At 41.0% G+C, this 25160-nt stretch overlaps 1 protein-coding gene across 1 annotated transcript; it reads right to left on the bottom strand.

Moving 5' to 3' along the window:
- Positions 1-1440: 1440 nt before the first annotated feature.
- On the bottom strand, positions 1441-24584 carry CHAF1B (chromatin assembly factor 1 subunit B). Its single transcript, XM_037376489.1, has 14 exons — positions 24522-24584; positions 23659-23789; positions 19791-19923; positions 19565-19682; positions 17277-17380; positions 15663-15759; positions 13851-13935; positions 12741-12834; positions 12057-12126; positions 11878-11969; positions 10265-10427; positions 8678-9100; positions 7161-7252; positions 1441-6645 (listed from the first exon to the last, which is right to left on the bottom strand). The coding sequence occupies exons 2-14, from the start codon at positions 23782-23784 to the stop codon at positions 6527-6529; spliced, it is 1716 nt and encodes a 571-aa protein (XP_037232386.1). The 5' UTR covers positions 23785-23789; positions 24522-24584; the 3' UTR covers positions 1441-6526.
- Between the last annotated feature and the right edge of the window lie 576 nt (positions 24585-25160).

The following is a 25160-nucleotide window of genomic DNA, read 5'->3' as shown; positions in this document are numbered from 1 at the left end:
GAACTCTTTTCTGTAGAAGCCTAATCTCAAGTTTTCTTCTTCACCAGGAGGAAAGGAACCAAAAATAACCACTTTTTAGAAAAAAAAACCCTACAAAGATTACGAGAAGTGCCTTTCAATAGACGTAAGTTTGGAGTAGAGGCATGTTTCTGCTTAGTCTGCTTGGTTTTGGAGATTGCTGTCACCTGCCGGCAGGAGACTGCAAAACTGAGTTTTGTGGCAAGAAAAGAGCCTTCCTACTCCCCGGGGGGCGGGAGAAGGATCGTCACTGAGCTGAGAGTTCTGCACCAATAATACCAAACTCCCTCCATGCAACCTACCAGTAATCAGGCTTTCCGCACTCTCAGCTTCCCATCCACATCTTTTTCCCCAAATGCCAGTTCCTTCTCTTTTTGTTATCAACCCTCAGATACCTCTCTACATCCCAGCTCAAAACCCCTAATTCATATCCTTGACTTTTCCTCTCTCTGACATCTCCATTTCTACCTACACTTCTTCCCAACAACCAGGCCCCTTCCCACCTGCCGCGTGGCGAGGAGAATCAGGAGATACCACCGGGTGGGAGCACTGTCTCGCGTCTGTCTGACCAGCATTTCCTCTTTGGACTCAGTGCACAAGGACCACTTACGCATTTGGGGCTTCTACAAACGTCTTTCTGCTTGTTGTCCTAAGAGCTTTGTCCTCATCCCAGGGAAACAGAGAGGGATGACAGGCCAGCTGTTAGCCTCCACGCCCGATAGGCTTTTTCACTTTTCCAAACAGGAGCTTGAAGTTAGAAGAAGGTACTCAATGGTGTTCCTCAGCTGTCAAAAGAAATTTGAAATACCACTTCCCCTATATTTGCGCAGACATATTTGTATGTTGGTAAACATCGTGATATGGTCAGAAGCAGAAGGGAGATTCTGTTTTTGAGATAATTCATTGATCTACAGGGTGAGTTAGAAGTGGACTGGCAAAACTGTTCCCATATAATTCTTCATATTAAAAAGTTCTGTTTGTTGGAGCTTTTAGATACTGACAAAACAGTCCCGCTGAACAAATCAGGCCACAGCCTCTACTTATTATAGAATGGTTTAGGTTGGGAGTGACTTTTAAAGATCTAGTCCAACCTCCACCATGAGCTCTTAGCACTACTGAAAATCTGGCCCCTGTATGCTGTGTTTGGGAATGACCTCCCTCTGGTTTCCTATGTACTTATAATACTGATTTATCTACATAAATTCCACAATGAAATTTACTATTGACATGCGGTCATGATCTACAGCCTTCAAACTGCAACAGAAAAATTGTTCACAGTAGCACAAAGAGCAGCGTGAAAAGTAGATAGGTTTCATATAGCAAATCCTGTTATCATATAACTTATGATACTATGCATTATCATGTAACTCTGCCTCTTCATGATCCTGCAACTGCTACAGCAGAAAACACAATACAATATAGTTTACTTGGTACGCCTGCTTTCCTTTATAAGAAATGAAGTTCATGCATACTTAATATGCATACACAAGACAGATTATTTTGAATCCATAGGCAAGTATCGACCAAATTTTGACAAAAAGGCAGTGGTTAAATTATTACAAATGCATTAATATAGGTAGCTGGATAGTAGAAAACATAAAACTAACATCAATAGCATACCAGCATGATGTCTAGCTGTCTAAAAATTAACTACTATTACACACCAGAAAGTCTTTCCAGGAGCAAGGCAGTTGTGAATCCTACCCCATCTAAAAAGTTGCAACATCTATTTGAAACTGCTAGTAGAATTAGCTATATATCCATATGAAACAAGGTCTTACTAGTTCACTGGCTCATAGAAGTATTTGGTTTTTAAGGTGGTATGTCGTGTGTATTTTTGTTGAGGAGCAAGAGATCCTTGTGATTTTAACTAGCAGTAACTCAGCAATGGAAAGACCTATCACTGACTGAGCACTGCCAACCTGACACGTGGTAGAAGCAGCAAGAGGTGCCCTTCTAGGCAGAAATTAAAAAAAGAAGTGTTGTAAGCCTTCTTGCTCTTGCACACAGAACATACTTCATGTGTGAGGATTGCTTGCATATTGCCCTTACACCTGTCACTCCCCATAGCCATCCCTCCTAGGCTCCTGCAACTTTGAGTGACGCTGCCCTCAACTTTTTAATTTCCTTTTAATGACCTGGAAAACAAATAATGTGGCAATCCAGTCTTTTAAAACAGATAAGATGGTATTATTCTATGGACACATGATTAATTTTTGACTTATGGGTGGGGCATGCAAACATTTTTCTCTTTTTTGCCAGCTCCCACCCAGAGCAGTAGGTGCTAGCACCGGTGGTGGCAGCAGCAGGTCCTGGATGTTGAAATACTTTGTGTACCTGTAGCAGTCTGTGTACTGCAACTTGCTAACTCATGGCAAGACAATCAAAAACTGGCTTTCCAGATCCCTCGTGTCACCTCTTTTAAGAGCTTTTCAAAAGAAATTATGCTTAAGACACCTGGAAAATTTAGGGCTGCATGTGGCATTTCAGGTTACACATTTTACATCTCCCAGCAGAAAACCACTATCATGGTATAGACTTACTTTCCTTAATCAATTATAAAATCTAACTCATAAGAAAGCAAACCCTATCTTCTTAGAAGGAAGCTTGTGACAACATACATTTTCTATATCGATTCACCTAGAGTTTGTTTCTAAAAAGAAAAAAGTGGGGTTTTTTCTCTTTGTTGCTGCTTTTTTCCCCTATAGCCCCGGGAGGAAGAATCCTGTTAGAACACTGACATCCAGTGGTGGTTTTGCACTTTGGTTTTGCACAGAAGTCTCAACGCTGGGTGCTTCTGCAGCCTGCGCTTCTTCAGGCCTTCGCTGAACTTACAAAAAAAGACACATGGCTTAAGGTTACAAACAAAGCACTTTTTTCTGACATGGAAAAATGATTACATGTACATAGACACATATTAGTAATTATGCAGAAATGGGATATAAATATGACCTTTTAAAAAATCTACTATCAAGCCAGGGAAGTACATATAAGACATGCAAGAAAACCAGTCCAAAAAAGGGGAAGGATCACTTGCCTGGAACTTGAACTCTGCAAGACACATAGTCCACATAGATATTTACACTATCAGACAATGCAGAAGACTTCATCTGTGCAGTAGCTGTAGTGGATACAACTACTCCCCACCTCTCATCACGCTTCATGCACTTATGCAAAATCCATGTGATTCAGAAGAAGATGGGAAGAAACAGCACATGAGGACCTCACAATGGATCCCCCATGACTGGTAAGTAACTTGTCCATCTTAAGCGTTAAATCACTTGCTCATTCAAACTATGCCAAACTGCAAACTGCAGCATTCACAGAATGGGTAAGGTTGGAAGGACCTCTGGAGGTCATCTGGTCCAACCGCCCCTGCTCAAGCAGTCCCCTCTGCAAGCTTAAAGCCTGTGGAAATCACTTTGTGCAACTGTGTTTTTGGGGGTTTTTGGGTTTAGGTTTTGGACTGGCCTGCAGGATATGGGTATATGCTGGTACCAAAGGTGCTGATGGGAGCAGGTCTTGGACACCCCTAGTGAGGAGTTTCATGGCTCCCCATTTAACAGTAATTTGCTGCCTCTTACTTGAGTCAATTCTATGAGTTCAGCTCCCTCTTCTTACTGCTGTGAGGTTGAAAGATGCAGATAGGGCACTCTTCCATAATGCTGTCTCATCAATATGGTACAAACATGGTAACAGAGCGCATAAGATCATCACACAAGGCATGAGCAAAACAAACTAAGATGACAACACCTACACCATATCCACAGTTAGAATATGAACTCAGGGTCCATTTGAAGTATGAACAATTCAGCTGGCCAATTAAAATAACATTCAAGTCAAACCTAGACTAAAGAATGTCCCTGAAAGAATAATTGTCTATGCAATACATCACCTTATGAAGCAGTCAAGAAAGAACTGAAATAGCAATGGGCATGTTCTTTCTTGGAGCAGAGTCTAGCGCATGACTGAGAACAAAACATGAACCCACTTTCTAGGAACAGTGTGAGAATAGTTTTCAGTGTCTTTAAGTGTTAACGTTATGGGGGAATGGCCCACTGGAGACTGAAAAAGAGATCACAAAATCCAGGAATCCAGTTCTGACTGTCAGTGTTAAAGATAGTAATTTATTACAGGAATGATGGCATCCATTTATAGAAAAATGTTAGAAACCTAGTGCCATATAATTTTGACAAAGCAGTAAGTAACAGAATCAGCAGAGAAGTAGGAAATCATAGTGGCAAAAGACAACAAGATCTAAAGGGAAAAAAATTCCTATTAGGGAAGACAAAATACCAGGCAGAGCACTCTGATGGAGATCATGATGTGAAAATGGCAGCAGTGAAAGCCACGTTAACTTTACAGTGCCTATTAGATAGCAAGGCAGAGAAAAAATAAGTTGCTCAACTCTATAAAGTACCAGGCGGATGCCACCTGAATGGTTACAGCATGAGATTAATACAATGAATTGCATCTGAAGAGTGAAGACCACAGAGACCAGCCAGTCAGACTAAAATAATATATCCAACCTACTAGTCTTCAACAAAAAGTGTAGTTTACATTGAAATACACTGGTACAAAAAGATTTAAAGATATCTATCAGGATAGCTCTGCAATTAGTATTTAGAAGTGTAAGTCTGAATTCAAAGGATACTTTGCTGTGCATAAAACAAAACACTGCAGTACGGTACTAAGTGGGTTACTGTCCTACAGAAAGATGAAATACCAATGTTCTTACAGCTCAGGCTGGACAATAGCAAGTCCAACAAGGCATGTTAGTTACAAGTATCTGCTTCAGCTATCAATTCTGGTATCTCTACGAACTTTAATTTAGGTACCTCTATAAACTTTCTGGGAAAAAAACAGTTTTAGATGTGGCTTTGCTTAGTAATAAAGTCTTTATATTCTTCACTAGAAGAAAACCCAGGTTTGGGTAAGTCTAACGAAGCTCCATCCTCACCTCAGTGGTTAAAGCAAAGATAGTTTCCTATAACTCTGCTTATTAATTTCTGTTGAAATTGTAGGCAACACACTTCATTCATTTGCCAGAAACACTGACATAGGTATTTGTTAATACTTCCTCCCCATGAAATTTTTACTAAACACTTCTGAAAGATTTGTATTTCTGCTTTTCTGAAGTACTAGTTCACTTTTTCAGAACCTGACAGAAAACAAATACTGAGTAAATTACACAGCTTAAAAACAAATCCAGGGAAGACAGAAAGTCAAAAAGCTTCAATATAAACTGCAGCTTTCCCCTCCTGTGTGTTGTGGAACTTCAAATGATAGAATAGCCTAAATCACGAGAGAAAATTGTTTAAAACTTCAACATGCTATCATTAGCTAGAATGACTACTCACATTTTAAGAATTATCTTACTTATTACAATCAAGTCCATGACGTTAAATAAAAATAAGTGAATGAGCTCAGAATACCATGGCTGAGCATTCTACTTCAGGAAGCTAAGTGTGCATGCCATAGCAAATCCATTGTAGTGATTTTCAAATACTTTGGTCTCATTGTTTTCAATCTACAGGTCTTGGTTCAGTTATTATATGCTAAATGTTTAGTACAAGTATTAAATGCTAAAAAGAAATCAAATTTTCCAAGTTTAGCATACACTGGATTTGTATTTTATTGGCTAAAGAGAGTTAAGATTCGGAAAAAATAAAAAAGGGGAATCTTCTATTGTATACACTCAAATCCTGCTGCCTCAGGAAAATCTCATGTCTGCATTTTTTTTTCAAATACAGGACTTAAACAGTTTAAAACTTTCTTCTGCTCTTTAATGCTTGTAACAGGTCATCAGAGGGTTTCTTCCTTTGCTTTCTTGTTCCTTGCAGTTACAAGTTCTGATTTACGTTTCAATCGTATGAGTATGCTGCTGCATTTAGAGCATGTGAACATCAGCTTCCATTCCACATGTTCTGGAAAGGATGAATTATTTTGTACCCACAAGTACTGGAAAGGATGAATTATTTTGCACATTGCTAAACATTAAAGCCAAGGTGCCTTAAAAAAAATTTTTTGGGTTTTTTTTTTTTTTTTTTTTTTTTTTTTTTTTTTTTTGTCTTCAACCACATCAAATCATTATAAATGCATTTACACTGTTAGAAATTTTATTCTTTTGCCAGACAGGTTACTGGAAGACATAATACTGTATAAACATCAGCTTAGGGACTTCGATTGAGAGTCTTAGGTTACTGTATGTTTTTTCAATACCCAGATTTGCTTGATCTCCTTAAGCTGTGGCATTTCTTGAACAATGCTGTCTTCAAGAAGTAGAAATGTACTTAGAAGTTACTTCCCAACTATTTCCTTTTCTGCAAAGCTACATTCCTGAAACCTGTGTCTTCTACTGCCAGTTTCTTTCTCCACAGCACTATGTCAAATACGCATATGGTACTTTTATCAGGAATTGAGGATTCAATATTTGCAAAAAGAAATGCACCCTCAAATATGGCTGCATCGCCTTCAGCCTGTGAAGAGTCTACTAAAAGCTCAGCCTTTATTTGCTTGAATCACAGCTGATCTGATCTTCAGATGTAGGAAGAGACACTTCCTCAGTTCTAGGACGTTTTGATGCTGGGGGATTTTGAAGACTGTCATCAGATGGTAATAGCCTTTCTGAAACAGGCAGATAGGAAAATCATTTAAGCTAAAGAAATCCAGATTAAGAAAGGAAATTGGTTTGCTGAATTCACAAACAATTCAGCACTCACCAAAAAAAAAAAAAAATCTAACCCCCGTTTGAGAGAGTCCAGCTTCTAAAACAATGATGTGCTGAAGGTACAAGGGTCTTTAAAACCCATCTGTAGGACCTGGAGAACATTACCTCCAAGTGACTTTACTCTTCTTGGTTTCAGTGTTAGCTAATGCACCCATTACTATAAGAACTGTAATGACATATTGTCACATAAGCAGCTGCCCAAGAGTGACCACAGTGAGAACACATTTCATATTGTCAAAAGCACTTTTCAAACACACCAAAACAATGAAGAAACTTTAGGATCTGCAGCTAGGTTTAGGTGTGCGCTTGATTGTGCTCATGTTACAAGCTTATAGCTTAGAACAGAAGTCTGTATTGGAAAGAACTGATTGGCAAAAGACTTTGCTGGGCATTAACTGCCACAAAAGCTTACCATGTTCCTGTTCTGAGGAAGGAGGTACAGGAACTGTATCTGTATACACAGAGGTTGGTGTATCCTGCTTCAGTGGAATCAAATTTACTCTCCTTTAAAAGAGCAGAAACAGTTCAATTGCTTTAAAGCCATCATTTCCACAAATACTTTATTTAAAGATTTACTCTAGATAGAATCAGTTAAATTTAAATGCAGTTCAGACATTTTACCATGCATTTTTTCTTCTTGCTGTATGTTCAATACAGCATTTTTCAGAAGTACTTGAAATACCACTAGTGATCTTTTCCACTAGAAAGTACTACTGTGTATGTTATACGTGGCACAATGCTGACATTCACATTCAGAGCACAGTATCTTGGTCAAATATTTTAAAGTTAAGACTGGCTACACTTACTATTCCCTAGCCATGCCCATGTTAACACTTTAGATTCATAATGCTCTAGGGAATTCTTTTGCCCACTGAGGTCCACTAGCAATTACCGTAAATCTCTTTTCTTCCGCTGACTCTCTTCTGGTGGCACTTAAAAATGAAGCACAAAAGCAGCAGAAGATTGAGCCAATAAAAACCCCAGTCACAAGCAGCACCGTGCACGCTACTACAAGATGACACTCATGGTACCATCAGTTAATATGATTATTTTTTCTCCGTCTCAAAATTAAAAAGATTAATTAGCTCCATCAGTCAACTCACCATCCTGGCAAAAGTCACTTTCAACTACCTACAACCCTCTGACTTGGTAGTTCCAGTACAGATAAATGCTGGTGAAAAAAAAGAGAAAGCCATCATCTCCAAGATTTTTCTTTGTGGTTGTTGATGAAATCCACTATCCTGCTTTCTTGTTCACCACTTCTTCCCTAGCCACCTACTAATTAAAACATTCCCATGAGAAGTTATAATAGTCACCTTTAATTCTAAAATAGCCTTGTTTTGCTGACAAAGTCTAGATCTCTAATTGTGTAGCTGCCTCCTTACTGTTGCACACCAGCTTGTTATCTTATATCGCGTGCTGTCTGATAACCAAGAAAGAATTACAGTCAGTTTCTAAAGACCTAGATTTTCACCTTAGGAAATAACCTCAATCAATGCGTAAGTCCCACACCCATGACTGAACACTGAGGGCCTGTCTAGACTTACACTTTTCTTAAAATATTTCTTGTCAGAAGGGCCTTTAAATAATTCTTGTCAGCTGAAGGCTTCAGGTACCATCTTCGTAGACAAAATGGGACCAGAAGACAGACACCTGTTACTTCCATATGATCAAGGTGTAATGGTCAGATTAACTTTGCTACTGCCTCACATTTCGTACAGCTTTTATATTTTGTCTGTTTTAAGATTCAGGAGACATTTTGACCTTTCAGTTGCAGTACAACTGGAACAAAAAGTTCCATGTCAAGACAGCTACCACCAAGACACAGGGCTGGGAATTTATGTTTAAACCTCAACCTTTAAATGTAGCACAAGCACAGCTTGTCTTGGCCTTCGTATTTATGACTGGAAACAGCAATATAAATCTCACCTTGGCGTCTTGCTCCATGCTTGTAAAGTGTTGAGAGTAATCCTCCTGGGCTGGTTTACTTTAGCGCTCTGGCTGGCTGGCTGGCTGATTTTCCTCTCGTCTGAGGATGAGACTGGAACATTTTTTATGCCAACAGGTGTGGAAGGCAAGTCCTTACCGGCAGCTGTAGGTGTTCTAGGTTGGAGGGTGAGAGTGCTGGTATCAGTGACCCTGCTGGAAGAAGTCCCCTCTGTCAGCCTCGGGCCTGAGGAAATGACTTTGTGTGACTGGCTCTTTTTCACTTTCTTCTCCGATGCACCAGAAGTCCTGACATTTATTTGTGGCTTCTCCTTCAGTGGTATTCCCAGTTCATCCCTCTCAAAGGTAACAAATGAACAGTATCCATCCGTGGAAGAAATAGCAAGAAAAGCTCCATCGCTGGACCTATTTGTGATTATTTTTTTTCCCATTAAAAGTAAAGGTCAGAGGTCAGAACTTTTCTTCAACCCCCACACACACGACCCCCCCCCCGCCCATATAACACATGCTGTACCTGTCTTTTCCTTCTCCCTTCCCCAAGTACATGCATACATTTCAGTGAAACTGCAGTCAAGTGAAAGACATCCAGTTCAAAAGATCTTCAATTCTGGCCTTCACATCCAATTCAATCTCTCTGGTGGTGTCTGTGATCACCTGTAATATGTTGCTGCCAGCACCCGCATGCACTTGAGCTGCCGCGAAGTATGGTTCAATTGCAGGTACACAAATCTTTAGCCACAGTTTCTGAAATATTGCTGAAATCTCCTCATTCAGACCAATAGAGCTGTTCAAGCTCTTTGGCTGTGCTCCTTGTACTAAGCAGAGGCAGTGATCAGAATCACCATGGTGCTCACTTAAATGGGTTCTTTGTGCCCATTTCACCAAGTAGTGTCTGCCTATCACTGATTAAAACCACTTTATTTTCTATTCTCTTTCACTCCCCTCCTCCTGACACACAATGGTTTTCACAATGTCTGAGCATCAATTACGATTTTTTTGAAAAAGAAGCTTCCATGTGGTCCTCAGCTTAGGTATATGGGCTAGAAAGGCATGAGAGAAGAAGCAGAGGGCTGGGGCCTGACTGCAACACTTGGGTTCAGTTTTCACCTCCAGTTCTGACTCCCCATATCAAGTCAGATAAAATTATTTTGTCCCATACATCAAGAACCACCGAGCAGAAGTGTGCAGATAAAACAGAATTTGGCCAGGATACAGATACCTGAACTCTTGAGAGATGACTTCCAAAACCTCCATATAACTTCATTATCAGTTACACTGCCTGAACAATGAGTACTTTTCAGGGGCACATAGTGCTTTACTTTCAGAAAAAACTCCATTTACTTGTTCCCAGGATGCTTGCACCTTGTTTCCCAACTGAGAAAGAGCAGTCATTCTCTGGCTTACAGGGAAAAAATAAGTGGCTTGCTGTTCAGACACTGTGATGACAGTGACCACATGTGTGTCATGAGACAAAAATAAAGCAAGATACAAGATGTTGTGCAGGACTTCAACATGTAAAAAAGACATTTCCCCATCTCAACAAATTTTAAGAATACAACAATTACCTACCATGAAATGTCACTCAGGGTATGATAATGTATGTTAGAAACATAACCAAAGGGGAAGGACTGCTCAGTATCATAAAAAAGCACAGAATCTTCTGAAGCAACAGCAAACACCAATCGATAGGGCAGATTAAATAGAGCAGGGGATGCTTTCTGACTGATTTCATCTAGAATGCAAAGAAATGAACACATTGAGAATTCTCTCTTGCATCTACTATAAGGTAGTAACTGCACTAGCTTAGTCATGAATCTAAACAAAGATTACATTATCAATTAGTATCAAGATAATGGCTAAGACAGCACTTCTATAAAATGTGAAGTTTAATGTCAAGCACTAACATTTCTGTTGCCTGTAGTTTGCCTTCTATTGTATTAGCTGAGGAGAGAGAAATTGGCAGAAACTTTGTCCATCTGGATTGCTATTATTTTGTTTTGTAAAGTTTGTAATACATTTTCCAGCTGAAAATTTTCTGCCTTTTTATATGAACTTTAGTATTAAAGTCCAAACAAACACACCTTAGTGATACATTGCAAGTCAAGGTTATGACAAATATATACTATGACATTATATTCTGTATGACTCAGTCAAAACTGTGTTATCTTGGGTTCAGCACCTAGCTTGTCTTTTCACTGCAGCATTAATTCTTTGTAAGGCCACATCATTCCAACTTCCACTGGAAGCTGAATGCTAGCTAGCGGCTTTCAGAAATTCCTAGCGTACAGAGCTCCCGTTCAGTTCTACAATGATTATGGAAGCTATGCACTAAAAACAGACAGGCCATTAACATAATGTACTCACATCTATAGATTTCTAAACTACCATAGATTTTTCACTTTTCTGGGTGCATGCTACAGAAACTAAACACCCCATTAGAGGAGCTACAGAGACCAACAGCAGACACTTAGCTCCTTACTTTGCAACACGCCATTACAGCGGATCTAAAGATCATGATGAAGATACGTAACATAACAGGTAATCCGTAAATCCTGTAAGGAATACTACAAATTGACCCTCTAAAGAAAGGAGCAAAGCTCTGCCCCGTCACCAGAGTAAGACCGGTCTTAAATATAAACACTCTTTGACCCACTGGGCTCACAATAAAGCTGGATTTCAGTTTCAGGTAAGTTGTTATGCAACTTCATACAATCCTTTCCCCACCTCAGAATTCCTGTTCTGGCCAGTAACACCAGCACTGTTCAGGTTTGCCTTCCTTAAATAAACATCAACAGCTGTTGCAAACTACACCAATTCTCTGGTGCTTCTGTGATGTGGGTAGTTGAGACTTACAGAAAATATTTCACTAGGTCACTCCTTTAGTGCTAACCCAAGTTATTTATTTTTACTCACACAAAATGGTTAAAAGTTAAAGAAAAATATTAAACAGTGTTTCTGTAGCCTAAGAGGCCAAATAAGAACATTTATCCACTATATCAAAAGCTACTCACAAAGTACTTAAGGTGAGTTCAGGGTCTTAGAATCAGGAAACAGCTTTTAAGATTGGTACAACACTATCTTAACAGAATGTTAAAAGGCTAGGGGCATAAAACAGTAAACAGCAACACTGGCCTTTTCACATATTTGCTATAAAATCATACTCCCTGAAGGATTTACAGTACCTTTATTAAATGCTTGTCTTAACTCAAAGTAGACTGGGCAGCAGCGAACAGCAAGAGTTGCCTTTCCAGGACATGGCAGGTGACCCACGGGCCTTTTATAAAGAATCAGTATTTCAGAAAACAGCATTTGATTTTTATTTTTTTTAATAAAAATATATTTCTATCTTATTAAACTCTACCTTTTAAGATTGTTTCTGGAGAAAATATATGTGGTGTTTGTCACATTTTCTCCTGATTCAACACAGCCAGCTGCAAAAATAAAGGTTAAAACATTACTCATCAACTCAAAAAGGTACTGAGTACACACTTTATGTCCATAAACATTCTACATCTCAGGAATTAGGCTCGTCACTTGGGCAAGAGCTGTGCAACCTGAACACAACTTAAAAAGGCATCCCAAATATTTATTTAGTGCTGTTTTTGTTTCCCTTATATACTTCCCCCTCAAAGCTTCTTTTTGATGTTGCCAGACATCTATAAAAGCAGTGCTTATATGGGCAAACTGATCCCCTCCTTGCAATGTTATTTTTACTATGACTGCTGAATGTTCTTTAAGGAAAGATACAAACAGAGACCAGTCAAAAGAAACCACTCATTATTCTTCATTTCTATTTTAACAGAGCTATATTGTTGCAATTTACATGTTTCAGTTCAGAAAAAGGCCATAAATACATGAGAAAGCTGATGTTCTGGACTGCTAATGGAAGATGATTGTGGAGTCTTATTTTCCTCAACAGGAAAAATGAGGACTGGCATAATTAAGATAAATAAGCATCCCCTAGCAGTCTGAAAGCAATCTTGATGCAGATGCAAACTAGAGCATAATAGATACAATGTAAGTTACAGTACATGTTCTCACATACCTGGAGTGAGTAAATAGGAGCCATCAGGAGTAAAACTGAGCCTGCGGAAAAATGACTTCATGCTGTCATCATGAAATATCCGATAGCTCCTAGCCTGTAACATTGAAACTATGATTGTGTAAAATGCCACGAACATGTCAGCTGGAATGCAAGTGAGAAAAATCATCCAGTTGTACAATCCAACCTGATGGAACTTTTAAAATAAAACATTTTAAAAAACATGGCTCCTTCAATCTTTGCTTTCTGCTGTGCTATAAATTCTTCACAGCTAAGAAAAATAGTCCTTGATCCCTCTTCAGCTACTAATCAAAACACTCCAGGAGCAGTCACATTAGACCAGTAATCAAAAAATAGTAATAACCTGGAGAACGACACTATTTAACAGCTAACGTAAAAGCCTGTTCCTTAGGCATTTAATTTTAACTCTAGTATTAGAGTTTTAAAGAGAACTTCTATAATGGCAAAATGCCCTTTCTCAGGCCTGTTCTTTAGTCTCTATAAAACTGTTACAAATGTTTTCACAAAAAAAAGAAAAGGAATAGAAGGAATTAAAAAGGTTATAGCCAGCTTGGAGGTGTGATTTTACTATCACTTAGAACTGTTTGGGGGAAAAGAGCTCTTTGTTTTCCCTCTTCGGGTTAGAGAAAATGTCCTGAGTTTTCCCTAATTCATATTTTTCCTAAAAATCAGACTTCTTTTTTGAAAATTTCAGCCTGCTAACTTTAAAATATTATTGCTATGTCATATCCATTAATAAGCTTACAGCTACTGACAATGTTTGAAGTTTATCCTATTAAGAATTCACTATGCATACTATTTTTCCACACTATTTTTACCATTTACAGCCAAAGACATTGTGTTACTACTTTAACCAGCTGAACTTGCAAGAGATAATAGCAGCAGTCAATGCACTTTCTTATTTCTGTAATGCTCGAGGAACTCTGAAGCGGTCTATCTACAAAATGCAAAGGTGAGGTAGAGGCAAAAACATCTGATACATGGATTACTTGAATGGAAAATATTTGACCCTATGGTTTCATAGAATGCAACAACTCATCTAAAATAGTACCCAGCACGTTCTCCAGTACCATCATCAGCAGAACAACATACCTCTCCTTCAGCTCCTGATCCAGATGGCATCTTGGTAACATTGAAGGCTACGCGCCTGGTTTGTGTGTTGTATACTCGCAGGATCCTACATGGTGGAGAGCACAGTTAGCTATGAGCAGCTTCCTTTCACCCAAAGTTTCACACGATGCTACAGGACCTCACTTGCCAGTCAGGACTCCCAAACATTAATTTTAACTCTGTTCATGAGACACCACTGGGGGGACATGTTTTGATGGCTAAATAACCGATGAATCACTGTCAATTACTTGACTCAGTAAGGTTTGTGAAGTACCAGCATACACATTTGTGGAGGAACATGGGCATCAGTGGACAGTCAACAGCCGCACCATTCCTACCTGTGCTGTGGTAGTCAGTATGTTCCTGCAGAGTGGGAACTGACCTCAAAGACAACTAGCTACATCTCTATGCTTCAGTTTCCTTTGGAATAAACAAAAACTGGAGTATGACTCTGTACAGAATGTTGGAATTCCCCTGACTTCATTTCACTAAAACAGTAAGTAGCCTAAGCAAACCCAACTGTTTGTCCCACCACCCCTTCCCTTCTGCTAGCTCTGACCTTCACTGAGTTATGTTGGTTTGTTATGCTGGCAGAAAACCAACCTAACACAAACCCCAGACAGCTTTCTGCTGATTTAATGTGCTGAAAGAGCTCCACAAGGAATCCCGCACAAAGCTAGGAAGAAAAAATAGGTGAGGCTGTGGCAGACAGCTTGAGACTGTTGTGGAACTACTGGCTCTGGACATCACACAGCTAAGATGGTCTGCCAAAAGAGTGAAGAGGTCTCCCCACCGTGGGCTACCGAGTGCCCAAGTCCTAGTAAATGGCCTGGCTCCATTAGACCCTCACTGAGCTGATGCCATTCCCTAACCTTACAGAAAAGCATCTGGAACCTGAGGGGGTGAGAGACTTCCCCTCTTCAGATTAGTTCATGCCCTCGCTCGCAACTTCACTCCAAGAAAAAGTTACGCATTATTCTACTACCTGTGTTTCACTGCTGTTCATTTTAATAAAAGCACACAAATCTCACATAACTGATTATCAGAAGACAGAGGCTCATAATGACACAGTTGCCATTAACTTACCGTTTTTCTGAGCCTATTGCAAATCTTAAATCAAAACTACTTTTCCACTATTACAGCCATTTTCTTTGCAGTGGGTGCCAGATGACATGCATTTATTAGCCAGCTGCAAACCCCTTCAGAGCAGCACACATGCCCTAAACAGTTTAAGCTCACTCAACGTTCTGACAAGAGCCAAGTTTATGAAGTGTGCATTTAGCTTTCCCAATGACATCACTTACAAAACTGTTGGGGATGGAGGGAGCAAAAGGGCAAAAGAAAGCTATCAGTGGAAAAACATTTTAACCGATTTCTTAACCTGTTTATATCTTTATGTAAAAGTACAAGGATGAACCTGCTAGCTCATTATCATTAACAACCAGAGAATGCAGCACTCTCTTAAGATATATTTGATATCTCTAATGATCAATACCATGAAAACTTACTTCCAGATGAAAAATGTCTATAATTTTTTTTGTTTATATTTAATGTAAAATATTTACTTTTATCTATAAAAATTATTTGCTGCTTAGAGAGGACACTCAGACTTCAGGAACCATTTACCACAATCGAAAGATTAACTGAAGTATCATTTTACTTTCACATCAATGTTCTTACAGAACAACCTGAAGAAAACAAAAAGAAAAATCACATTTATCCTATAAACTTGGTTTTAATCCATGCTCAAGTAAGAAAGAACACTGAGACAAAATACTTAGACCAACAGCTCACCTATCACAACTCAGAGTTGCAATGTACTGGCCTAGAGGATCCCAGGTTATTCCTTGGACATAACTCTTGTGTTCATTTAATATTGAAACCTTCTGTCCTGAAATTACAAACAGTTTTTAGATTCTAAAGTTAAATGTGTTTTAGAACATTTCTTCATTTCAGAAATAAACCAAGACAAAACATTTCAAAATTTACAGAAATAATCTTCTAAACATACAAACTGTTTACTACCCCATAAGAATATCAGAAACAGTTGCTTTATTTCTAGAATCTTCACAAGTACAGTAAACTGTGACATTCCAGTTTATGGCTTGTTCCCTACAATCAAACTCAGATAAGCAGCTTGGCTTAGGTACTCAATGTGCAAGATGAGTATATTTCAAAACAGAATTATTTCAAAACTTTGCGATTTAGAAAAAAACTTTTCAGGCAAGTCTAGCATACTGTTCAAGTTAACTGAATTTAGCTGAACATCGAGGCAGAAATTCCAGCATTAAAACACAGCTTCCAGCTGAGGGGTTGTATAAAGTCATCCACTCTGCTGAGCCAACATTGAAAAAAATAGACTACACACTTGTTCACTGATGCTTACATGTGGGTAGCTTTCAGAAACAATTCTACAGCAGTGCTAACTCATGTTCTTCCACAGCTTGTTCTGTCATGATGTCTCAAAGGCATGAGCTCTCTGACCCCACTGATATTCCATAGTTCAGTGTCACAGACACAAAGCGTTGTGATGAGGTACAGTAACAGATAACTCTCAAAACACTTTGTTTTGAATAGTAGTGGATTACACAACAACAGAAGCCTTTCTGGTGCACTATTCTGCTTCGAACACTGGCCAACAACAGATGTCTAAGAAAAGTGTATGAACAGAGCAAACACATAATGGTATTTCTACAGGATACCCTGTAAGCTGCCAACAGTTTGCACCTCAAGAACTTAAGCCAGTGATGCTCTCTTTGCACTGGGCCAGCCCTATGTATTTTTACTATTGATAGTAAAAGATAAAAAGATGAAAAGTTAACTTTAGAGAAAGTTAAGTATTTCCACAATAAATTAAAAGTGAAAGTAACGATTACATTGTTAATAAGAAAACATCAAGCCATTGTAAAGCAATCTAACCTAGCTGTTACTACCAGAACTTCTTTAGATGGGATTTTCTTGGCAAATACAAACAATTCCACTGCACTAGGATGAGAAAGAAGTGGTTTGCCTAATGGAGCCTAGAAAAAAAGTTACATCTTGCAAAACGGAGTCTGCATCCTCTGCTTGCTTCCTATTTTTTTACCTAGATAGGCAGTTACTAAAAAAATAATAATCGAGTTTTGTTTGTTTGTTGGTGTGTGTGGGGGTGTAAGTAGTATACAAGCTGCTTGTTTAGGAGTTTGGGGAGAAAAAAAATTAAAGTTTATTTCCTGAATACTCCAAAGAGAAGAGGTTACTTATGTGTAGATTTTTCTGGCCTGAGGGTATACACTATATGCTGGGCTATCTGCCTTACAATCCCAGAAATCTAGCAATCACAAAGAAAGATGCTTTCAAGTCTTATGGTAAATACCATGAGGTGCATCCAACAGGACTGCAGACGCAAAGGATAAACGTAGCATTTACCTTTATTGACATCCCACATTATAGCTGTGTTATCTACAGAAGCAGACGCCATGTAATTTCCATCTGAGGTCCAACAAATATCATATACATCTTCTAAGTGGCCTCTAGAAACCAGAAAAGAAATCATTAATTTAAAAATTAACAGCTACATGTAAACAGGAATTTTATAATTTGTAGGTTAAAAAAAGTAGCAAATAAAGTATCACTGAAGTAAAACGAACAGCATGACTTTCAGCTTTTGAAAAAACTTTCCATATTCAGAAGGTGATAGAATATTTCAAAAAAGCACATCCTACTTCTATTCAAAATAAGCCTGACTTTTCAACAGGTCTTTTCCAGAGACAATGAAAATCACCTATTTGAAGTAATTTATGAATTTGTAGCTAGAGAACTGGAAATGAACATTTCTAAGATTTGTACAAACAGAAAATAAAATACTACACCAAAGTAATTAGGAAGTGCTGCAATTCAAGAAAACTTTCCTGCATACTTATGGGTTTCAGAAAAGCAATAAACAAACAGAAAATTAAGGTTGATTTAGATATAGCTGAACAAGTATTGCAAGATATTCAGAAACACTTAGAAGGGCTCCAATTGAAAACAATTTTTATTGCTTATTGTTTGAAGACTTATACTGTGTGGTAACTTCAATAATAAATATTTTTATTACTCCCAATATCAATACAGGCAGGGCGGAGAATGGTTTGAAAGCAGCCCTGACAAGGACCTGGGGCTCAACATGGCCCAGCACTGTGCACTGCCCAGAAAGCCAACCGTGTCCTGGGCTGCATCAAAAGAAGCGTGGCCAGCAGGTCAACGCAGGGAATTCTACCCCTCTACTCCGCTCTTGTGAGACCCCCACCTGCAGTACTGCATTCAGCTCTGAGACCCCCAACATAAAAAGGACATGGACCTGTTGGAGCCAGTCCAGAGGAGGGCCATGAACGCGATCAGAGTACCTTTCCTACGAAGACAGGCTGAGACTTGGGGGTTGCTCAGCCTGGAGAAGAGGAGGCTCTGGGGACACCTTATAGTGACCTTTCAATACTTCAAGGAGGCTTACAAGAAAGATGGGGACAAACTTCTTAGTAGGGATTGTAGCTACAGAACAAGGGGTATTACGTTAGATATTAGAAAGAAATTATTTATTGTGAGGGTGGTGAGACACTGGAACAGGTTACCTGGAGAAGTTGTGGATGCCCCATCCCTGGAAGTGTTCAAGGCCAGGCTGGATGGGGCTTTCAGCAACCTGGTCTGGTGGCAGGTGTCCCTGCCCATGGCAGGGGCGTTGGAACTAGATGATCTTCAAGGTCCCTTCCAACAAAAACCATTCTATGGTTCTAGGATTCTATTTGCAATGCCACGTTTAGAGAAGGGGGATTCGGTTTGTTTGATTTAAGAGATTAACTCCAATGCTCCTCAACGATCATGTGGTGCTATAAGCGATCCCACTAGCACTTTTGAAACTGTTCTCATATAAACCTCAGCAGCTGCAAGGAATGTAGCAGTTACGGATAGCAGAGTTACTTTTTGTAAACAAGTGTCAATTCTTAATGGCATTATCAGTACAGACAGATAGAGACCAAAATTGTTAACAGATACTACACTGAAAGCAAGGTAGTTATATGCACTGCTCATTCAACATGCATTTCCGAGTCCAGAACCAGTAATTTTTTTCAGCCTTCAGCTGATGGTGAGAACAGAACATTGCTGTAGTTCAACTGCTAGCAGTGGTTTGATGCCTTAGCCACTATCAGCTAATACTTAGTCTTAGGAAGCACAGCGTGTATATTTTATAAATCATTGTACACTTGAAAATATACCTTATTATGCAGCTTTTGTTTCAACTATTAAAATGAACTAGTTGAAAGAGACTGGTTGAGCCTCACAGCTATCATTGGGCAAAACTGCACGAATCATTTTATCTACTGATGCTTTTTGCATTAATAATAATGATCAAAATTTCCACTATAAAGCTAGTAGATAAAACTTCACATTTACTTCATATACCTCTCTGCTAAGCTTTAAGTAGCTGCAAAACTAAGGAACCAATTTCAGCTCGCATCAGTTATGTCACATAAATGCCAGATCTTCTGCCTTAACAGATGTACGTTGGCATTGTATCAAAAAAACATTAAATACAATATAAAAGGATGAATAATAGAGCAAGCAAATTTTAGAGAGCATTAAAGTTCTACATACTGAACAGAAGACTGTAGCAGATGATAAAAGCCACTGGGGAATCAAAAACAATGAACAGAGAACGAACTAATAAAATATTAAGTTACCTTAAAGTTTTAATGACTGCCCAGTTCTCCTTGTTGAGCTGAGCTTCATCTTCATCCTGAAAAACTAATGGCTCCAATTCTTTGCTATCATTCAGCTTCCACAATAAAATAACAGCATCTGTAGAAGAAATCATATGAAGCTTCTTTCTTTCCCACTCACTTTGTTAATGCATTATGTTTAGTTAAAAAATTATCTTGCATAAGACACATGAAAAGCCGTTCTCACCATCTCCTCCAGATGCTAGGATCTCACCACTTGGAGAGAAGCGCACAACATTTATGGCTTTGGTATGGCGGGCGAGGTTGGACAAGAATTCCACAATTGCTTTTCCATCTGGCCCTTTTTCCACTTTCCATATCTAGTTACAAAAGCATTCCAGACAATTTTCAGGAACAAGATGTAATACATATGCACCACTTCAGTAATCCACAATTTACGCCTTGGGCAGTCTTTTTGAACTTTGTATCTGAAACCTTCAGAGATAAAGCTGCAGTTTCACCACAAATTTTCCCTCTGTGAGCTACAGCTGTGTAATGTGTTTATGTGGCAAGGTTTTGGTAACTGAAGGAGGCTTCAAGGGTGGCTTCTGTGAGAAGACACCAGAAACTGTGGCCATGTTGTGTTGGACAGAGCCAGTTCCAGCTGGCTCCAAGAGAGACATGTCGCTGCCCAAAGCTAAGCCCATCAGTGACACTGGTGGTGCCTCTGTGATAACGAATTTAAGAAGGCTAAAAGACACTGCACAGCATCTGTGAGGCAGAGTAAGAAAAATGTGAGAGGAACAGCCCAGCAGACACCAAGGTCAGTTGAAGAACAAGAGAAGGTGCTCCAGGTGCCAGAGCAGATTCCCCTGCAGTCCCTACACAAGATCACGGTGACACAGCTTGTCCCCCCTGCAGCCCATGGAGGTCCATGGGGGAGCAGATATCCACACTGCAGCCTGTGGACAGCTTGTGTTGGAACAGGCTCCTGGAAGAAGTTGTGGCCTGTGAAAAGGAGCCCATGCAGGAGCAGTTTTTCTGGCAGGAACTGTGACCCCCATGGGGGATCCATGCTGGAGCAGTCCGTTCCTGAAGAACTGTACCACATGGAAAGGACCCACGTCGGAGCAGTTCGCAATGAACTGCAGCCCATGGGAATGACCCACATTATAGCAGTTTGTGAAAGACCGTCTCGCATGGGAGGGACCCCCTGCTCCACCATGGGGTGGAGACAGCATGAAGGGGAAGTAGCGGCAGAGAAAACATTTAACGAACTGACTGCAGCCCCCGTTCCCCGTCTCCCAGCACTGCTCAGTGGGAGGAAGTAGAAGAGTCAGGAGTGAAGCTGACCCTGGGAGGGAGGGGTGGGTGGAAGGTGTTTTTAGTCTTGTTCTTAATTTCCTTAAGTCAAGTCTGTTTTGCCCACAACATGTATTGTGATCTCTCTGTCCTTATCTCAACCCATGAGCTTTTCCATTGTATTTTCTCTGTCTTGTTGAGGACAGAGTGATAGAACAGTTTGGTGGGCAACCTGGTGGCCAGGCAAGGTCAACCCAACACAAGCTTTAATTATATTGCAGTACTTTTTTAGTCTGATGAAATACATTACTGGGTATTTCAAATAAATTAAAAAACCCCAAACACACACACACCACCCCCCTCTCTTCATTCATTGACAACGTCTAGCTTCAAAGGTATTGGACAAGCTTCTAAATACAATGATTCAATAGCATGAAATTACAGTATCTTGTTAACAAATCTGTCAACTGCATATTATGTCTGAAAAGTCCCCCAATTACTACAGGAGAAAACCCCTGCATATTAGCATTCTTTAGAAGCTGGAGCAAATTACAGAGTTCTGCAGTATACTGCAAAGATCAATAGATTTACTGTTTTGAAACAGATGATCTGAGCAAGAATTATGATAATTCCAGTTCCCCCCTGATCAGAACCACAGCATTAAGAGAGCTGCACAATATGGACGCTTTTCAAGCAATGCTGGCTTAAGGAATTCCTGATCCCACTTGTCAATTTTGCAGTGCATAATGATACCACTCCTACGGCTCTACTTGTGCATTGGTTCAGCCATGAGAGCAACACTGTTATGTCCCTGTATCACAGGCCTACGGCAACAGAGAGCTAAATGCCATTTGGAGTTTTAAATAATCTGCTCTTGGATGCAGCCTCAGTTCAGAAAAAACAAAAGATCCCAACAACCAGGCCTCAATAGGAATCACCAAACAATGAAGCAGCCTGAATTAAGACCTCTGTAACTTCTGCCAGTTTTCACTCTTTATGTACTAGTCCTCCAAAAGAAGATGTAGCATCAGCATCTTTTACGTCAAAGATGACTGACATTCTTCTGGTTCTAAGATATGTATATGTATAAATATGATAAATACATATTCAGTAATCTATATATACAGCCAAAATCCCTGAAACGCATATACCATCAGGTAAAAGGTCAATCTGCCAGGGAGGAAGGCTAAAGTTTTGGCTGAGGCTGCTGAAATAAACCCCCGATTTTTAATGACATTTATCCCATTTACCATGGCCAAAAGAAAGAGGCATTCTAATCCTGTACATATCCCAGCAGTCACCATTCATAATAATTTGCTAAGAAATACCTTAAGAAACACTGGCATATATTACAAAACACTGCACTGAGGATCCTGAGGAACAAAACTGGACCCAAGCCAGGCGTTCCAAATGTAAGCATAAATCTGATCTTTAGAACTCAAATTCTCTGAGAAAACAGAGCATTTCCCCATTCAGAACAAAATGCAGTAGTAATACAAAAGAAAACCTTATTCTTAGTCTCAGCCTATTGCACAGGTAGTAAAACCTTATTACAATATTTTTTATTTCTTCCTCAAATACATGATGGAAGCCTGACAAAACATGAGCAGGCCCAAAAGGCAATTAAAATGTAAAATTACCAAGCAAAGACAGCTAAATAGACAGATACATACACACATAGCAGAGAACCTACATGAATTCTTTTCACTAGAGTTTGTTACTAAGGAGCACAGGGAAGGTCCCAGGTTGGAACCTGGAATTGCAGGATGAGTTTGAAGAATTGTCTCAAATTGAAACGTTAGCAGTAGAGATTTTAGTAAACAAGCAAAAAAAGCTTTTTTACAGGAAATCGCCAGGTCCAGACAGTGAAGTGACCTAAAGGAACTCAAACGTGAAACGAAAAGCCCAGCAGTGATGGGTAGCCTACTCTGTCACACTCTCACTTCCAAAAAACAGGGGTGGCAAATGTATATTTTCAGAAGTACTCTAATGGTGACTCAGAAAAACTCTGACCGCTATGACCTTCCACACAGAGAAGCTGGTAAATAAATAAATAAAATTTATTTCTCTGCAAAGGAAATTGTGCCTCACTTGGCCATCAACTTCATTTAAGGAGTTGACTAACTCAGATAAAAAAGAACATGGTTCACCCAGTGCACTCATTTCCCAAAGCTTTCCACCTAGGGCTAAGGCTTTCAGAGAAACCAAGAGATCACTGAACGATGGGGACAGTCCTCACGTGCATTAAGAATTTAGAAGACAGTAAACAACTGCCTGATTTTGCAAAGGTGACTCCTACAACCACAGATTTTGGAGTTTGTGCTATTCAACTCTCATAAATGATTCTGAAAAGGATGAACAACTGGTTAACTAAGTTTGCTAGCATCAACACAACATTTGCTAGGCAAGATGTGTCTGAAGTTAAGTGAAAAGGGCTGTAGAAAAACCTTATACTGCTGAGTGACTACTTACAGAATGGGAGATAAAATTCAACATTGATGAACGTAAAGGAATTAAACCCAGTTGTTTTCCACTGACTCACCAGACTGTGCCCTAGCTCTGCACTACTCATGAATGTCACCCAACAGTCAATGCAGGTAGTTTTCTAAAAATAACAGTTCAACACTCAGCAGCAGAACTCAAGGTTGCAATGCAAGCAGCCGTTCTGTACGCAGCTGTACAACCTTGCACTCTTTCCCTAAACCATCCACCACTGGTGCCATGCACCAGCTGATCATCCAATACCTTGGATAAGGAGCCACTTCTTACTCTGAACGCGTTATGAAACCAAAGCAAACAGGTTTGAAACTTACACGAACGGCTGTGTCCACACCTGCTGAGGCCAACCGATTGATCTTCCCATCAGCTCCATGTTGGAAGTCTAAGCTGTAAACAGGCTCCTTATTATGCCACGCTATTTCACATGTGATCACCTTCATGTTTGCTACAGAAAACGGAGCAAATAACAGATAAATTCTTATTTCTTACGACTAAAGCAATCAAAGTTAACACGGATTTTGCAAGCACCACAGACAGATCTCATAACAATTTTATTGCGGAAACTAACAGGGCGGCTTGAGGAAGCCCGTTCCCGTACGCTTTCACTTTTTACGGCTGATGTTGCTGCTGGGGCTGTGCGCGGGGAGGGCGATAAAGCCGCGTCTCTCGGTGCAATCAAACGCTGTGCCGGGAGCACAAGGCAGGTTTCGAGGCACCGGCAGTCCCGGGGCAGGCACCGCCGCCCCCCGCCGCTCCCGGCAGGGCTGAGCCCCCGCCCTCCGCCCTCGGGATCGCAACGGCTCCCGCACCCGCTGCGGAGCACGGAGACGCCAAAACAACGGAAAGGCCCTAAGGCCACGCGGGGGCCTGGGGACGGCAGAGGCGCCCCTGGCCACGGCCGCGCAGCCGCTCCCCGGGGCCGCTCCCCAAAGCCCCGGAAGCTGCCCCCGGGGGGGGGCACCCGACGCCCTGAGGGGATCAGCCGCACGGGACGCGGCCGCAGCCCGGCGAGCACCACTGACCGCAGTCCCCGCCACCTCGTACCCGCCTGCCCGCCCACGCAGAGCCCGGCTCCCGCTGCGGCGCCTCCCCCCCCCGCACCGCGGGACGCCGCGGCCCCAACCGCCACGAACGGCCGGGGGGCCCCGCGCGCGGCGGCCGCGCCCCCAGCCCCTACCTGCGGCGCCGCGCGGCCTGGCCCCGCTCCAGCGCGGGACCGCGTTTCCCGCCCCAGCCCGCCCCGCGCGCCCCGCGCCTGCGCGCGGATCCCCGCCCCCGCCGGCCGAGTGGCCCCCCACGGTGCGGCAGCGCCCCCTGCTGGCAACGGCCACAGTGGCGGGGGGCCGGGAACGCAAACGGAGGGGGACACACACCCGCGAACCCTCCTGCCCCGCTGCCCTTGCGGCTGCGCCTGCCCTGCCCTAGGCGTGCTTTCAGTCAGAAAAACCCCACAAGAACAACAAAACAAAGCAAAAACTAAAAAGGCCCAATGCTCTCGCGCTCCCCAACTAGAAAAAAGAACCCCCTAAAAGGGAAGTCATTGATGTATTTGAGAAGTTTTAACATTTAGACTGGTCAGAGGCCAACCGATCCTTCCTCTCAAACGCAAACCTCCCCCTTTGAAATTTTATAAAAAAAATCTTCATCCATAGAAACCTGGCATCTACTTTCTTCCCACACCACTTAGGGCTGCACGGCTGCGTTGGGGAGAAGGCAAGAGACCCCTCAGCCCCGTGGTGAATGCCAAATCTCGTACCCCACGGAGCTCCCGCCAGGTGTTTGCTGCCCAACGCAGCCCGTCATAAAGCACAAAACA

The sequence above is a fragment of the Falco rusticolus genome, chromosome 2 (assembly GCF_015220075.1).
Source record: "Falco rusticolus isolate bFalRus1 chromosome 2, bFalRus1.pri, whole genome shotgun sequence".
In the NCBI taxonomy this organism is placed as follows: domain Eukaryota; kingdom Metazoa; phylum Chordata; class Aves; order Falconiformes; family Falconidae; genus Falco; species Falco rusticolus.
Note: the sequence above shows the minus strand (reverse complement) of the source record. Positions and strands in the feature narration are given on the sequence as shown.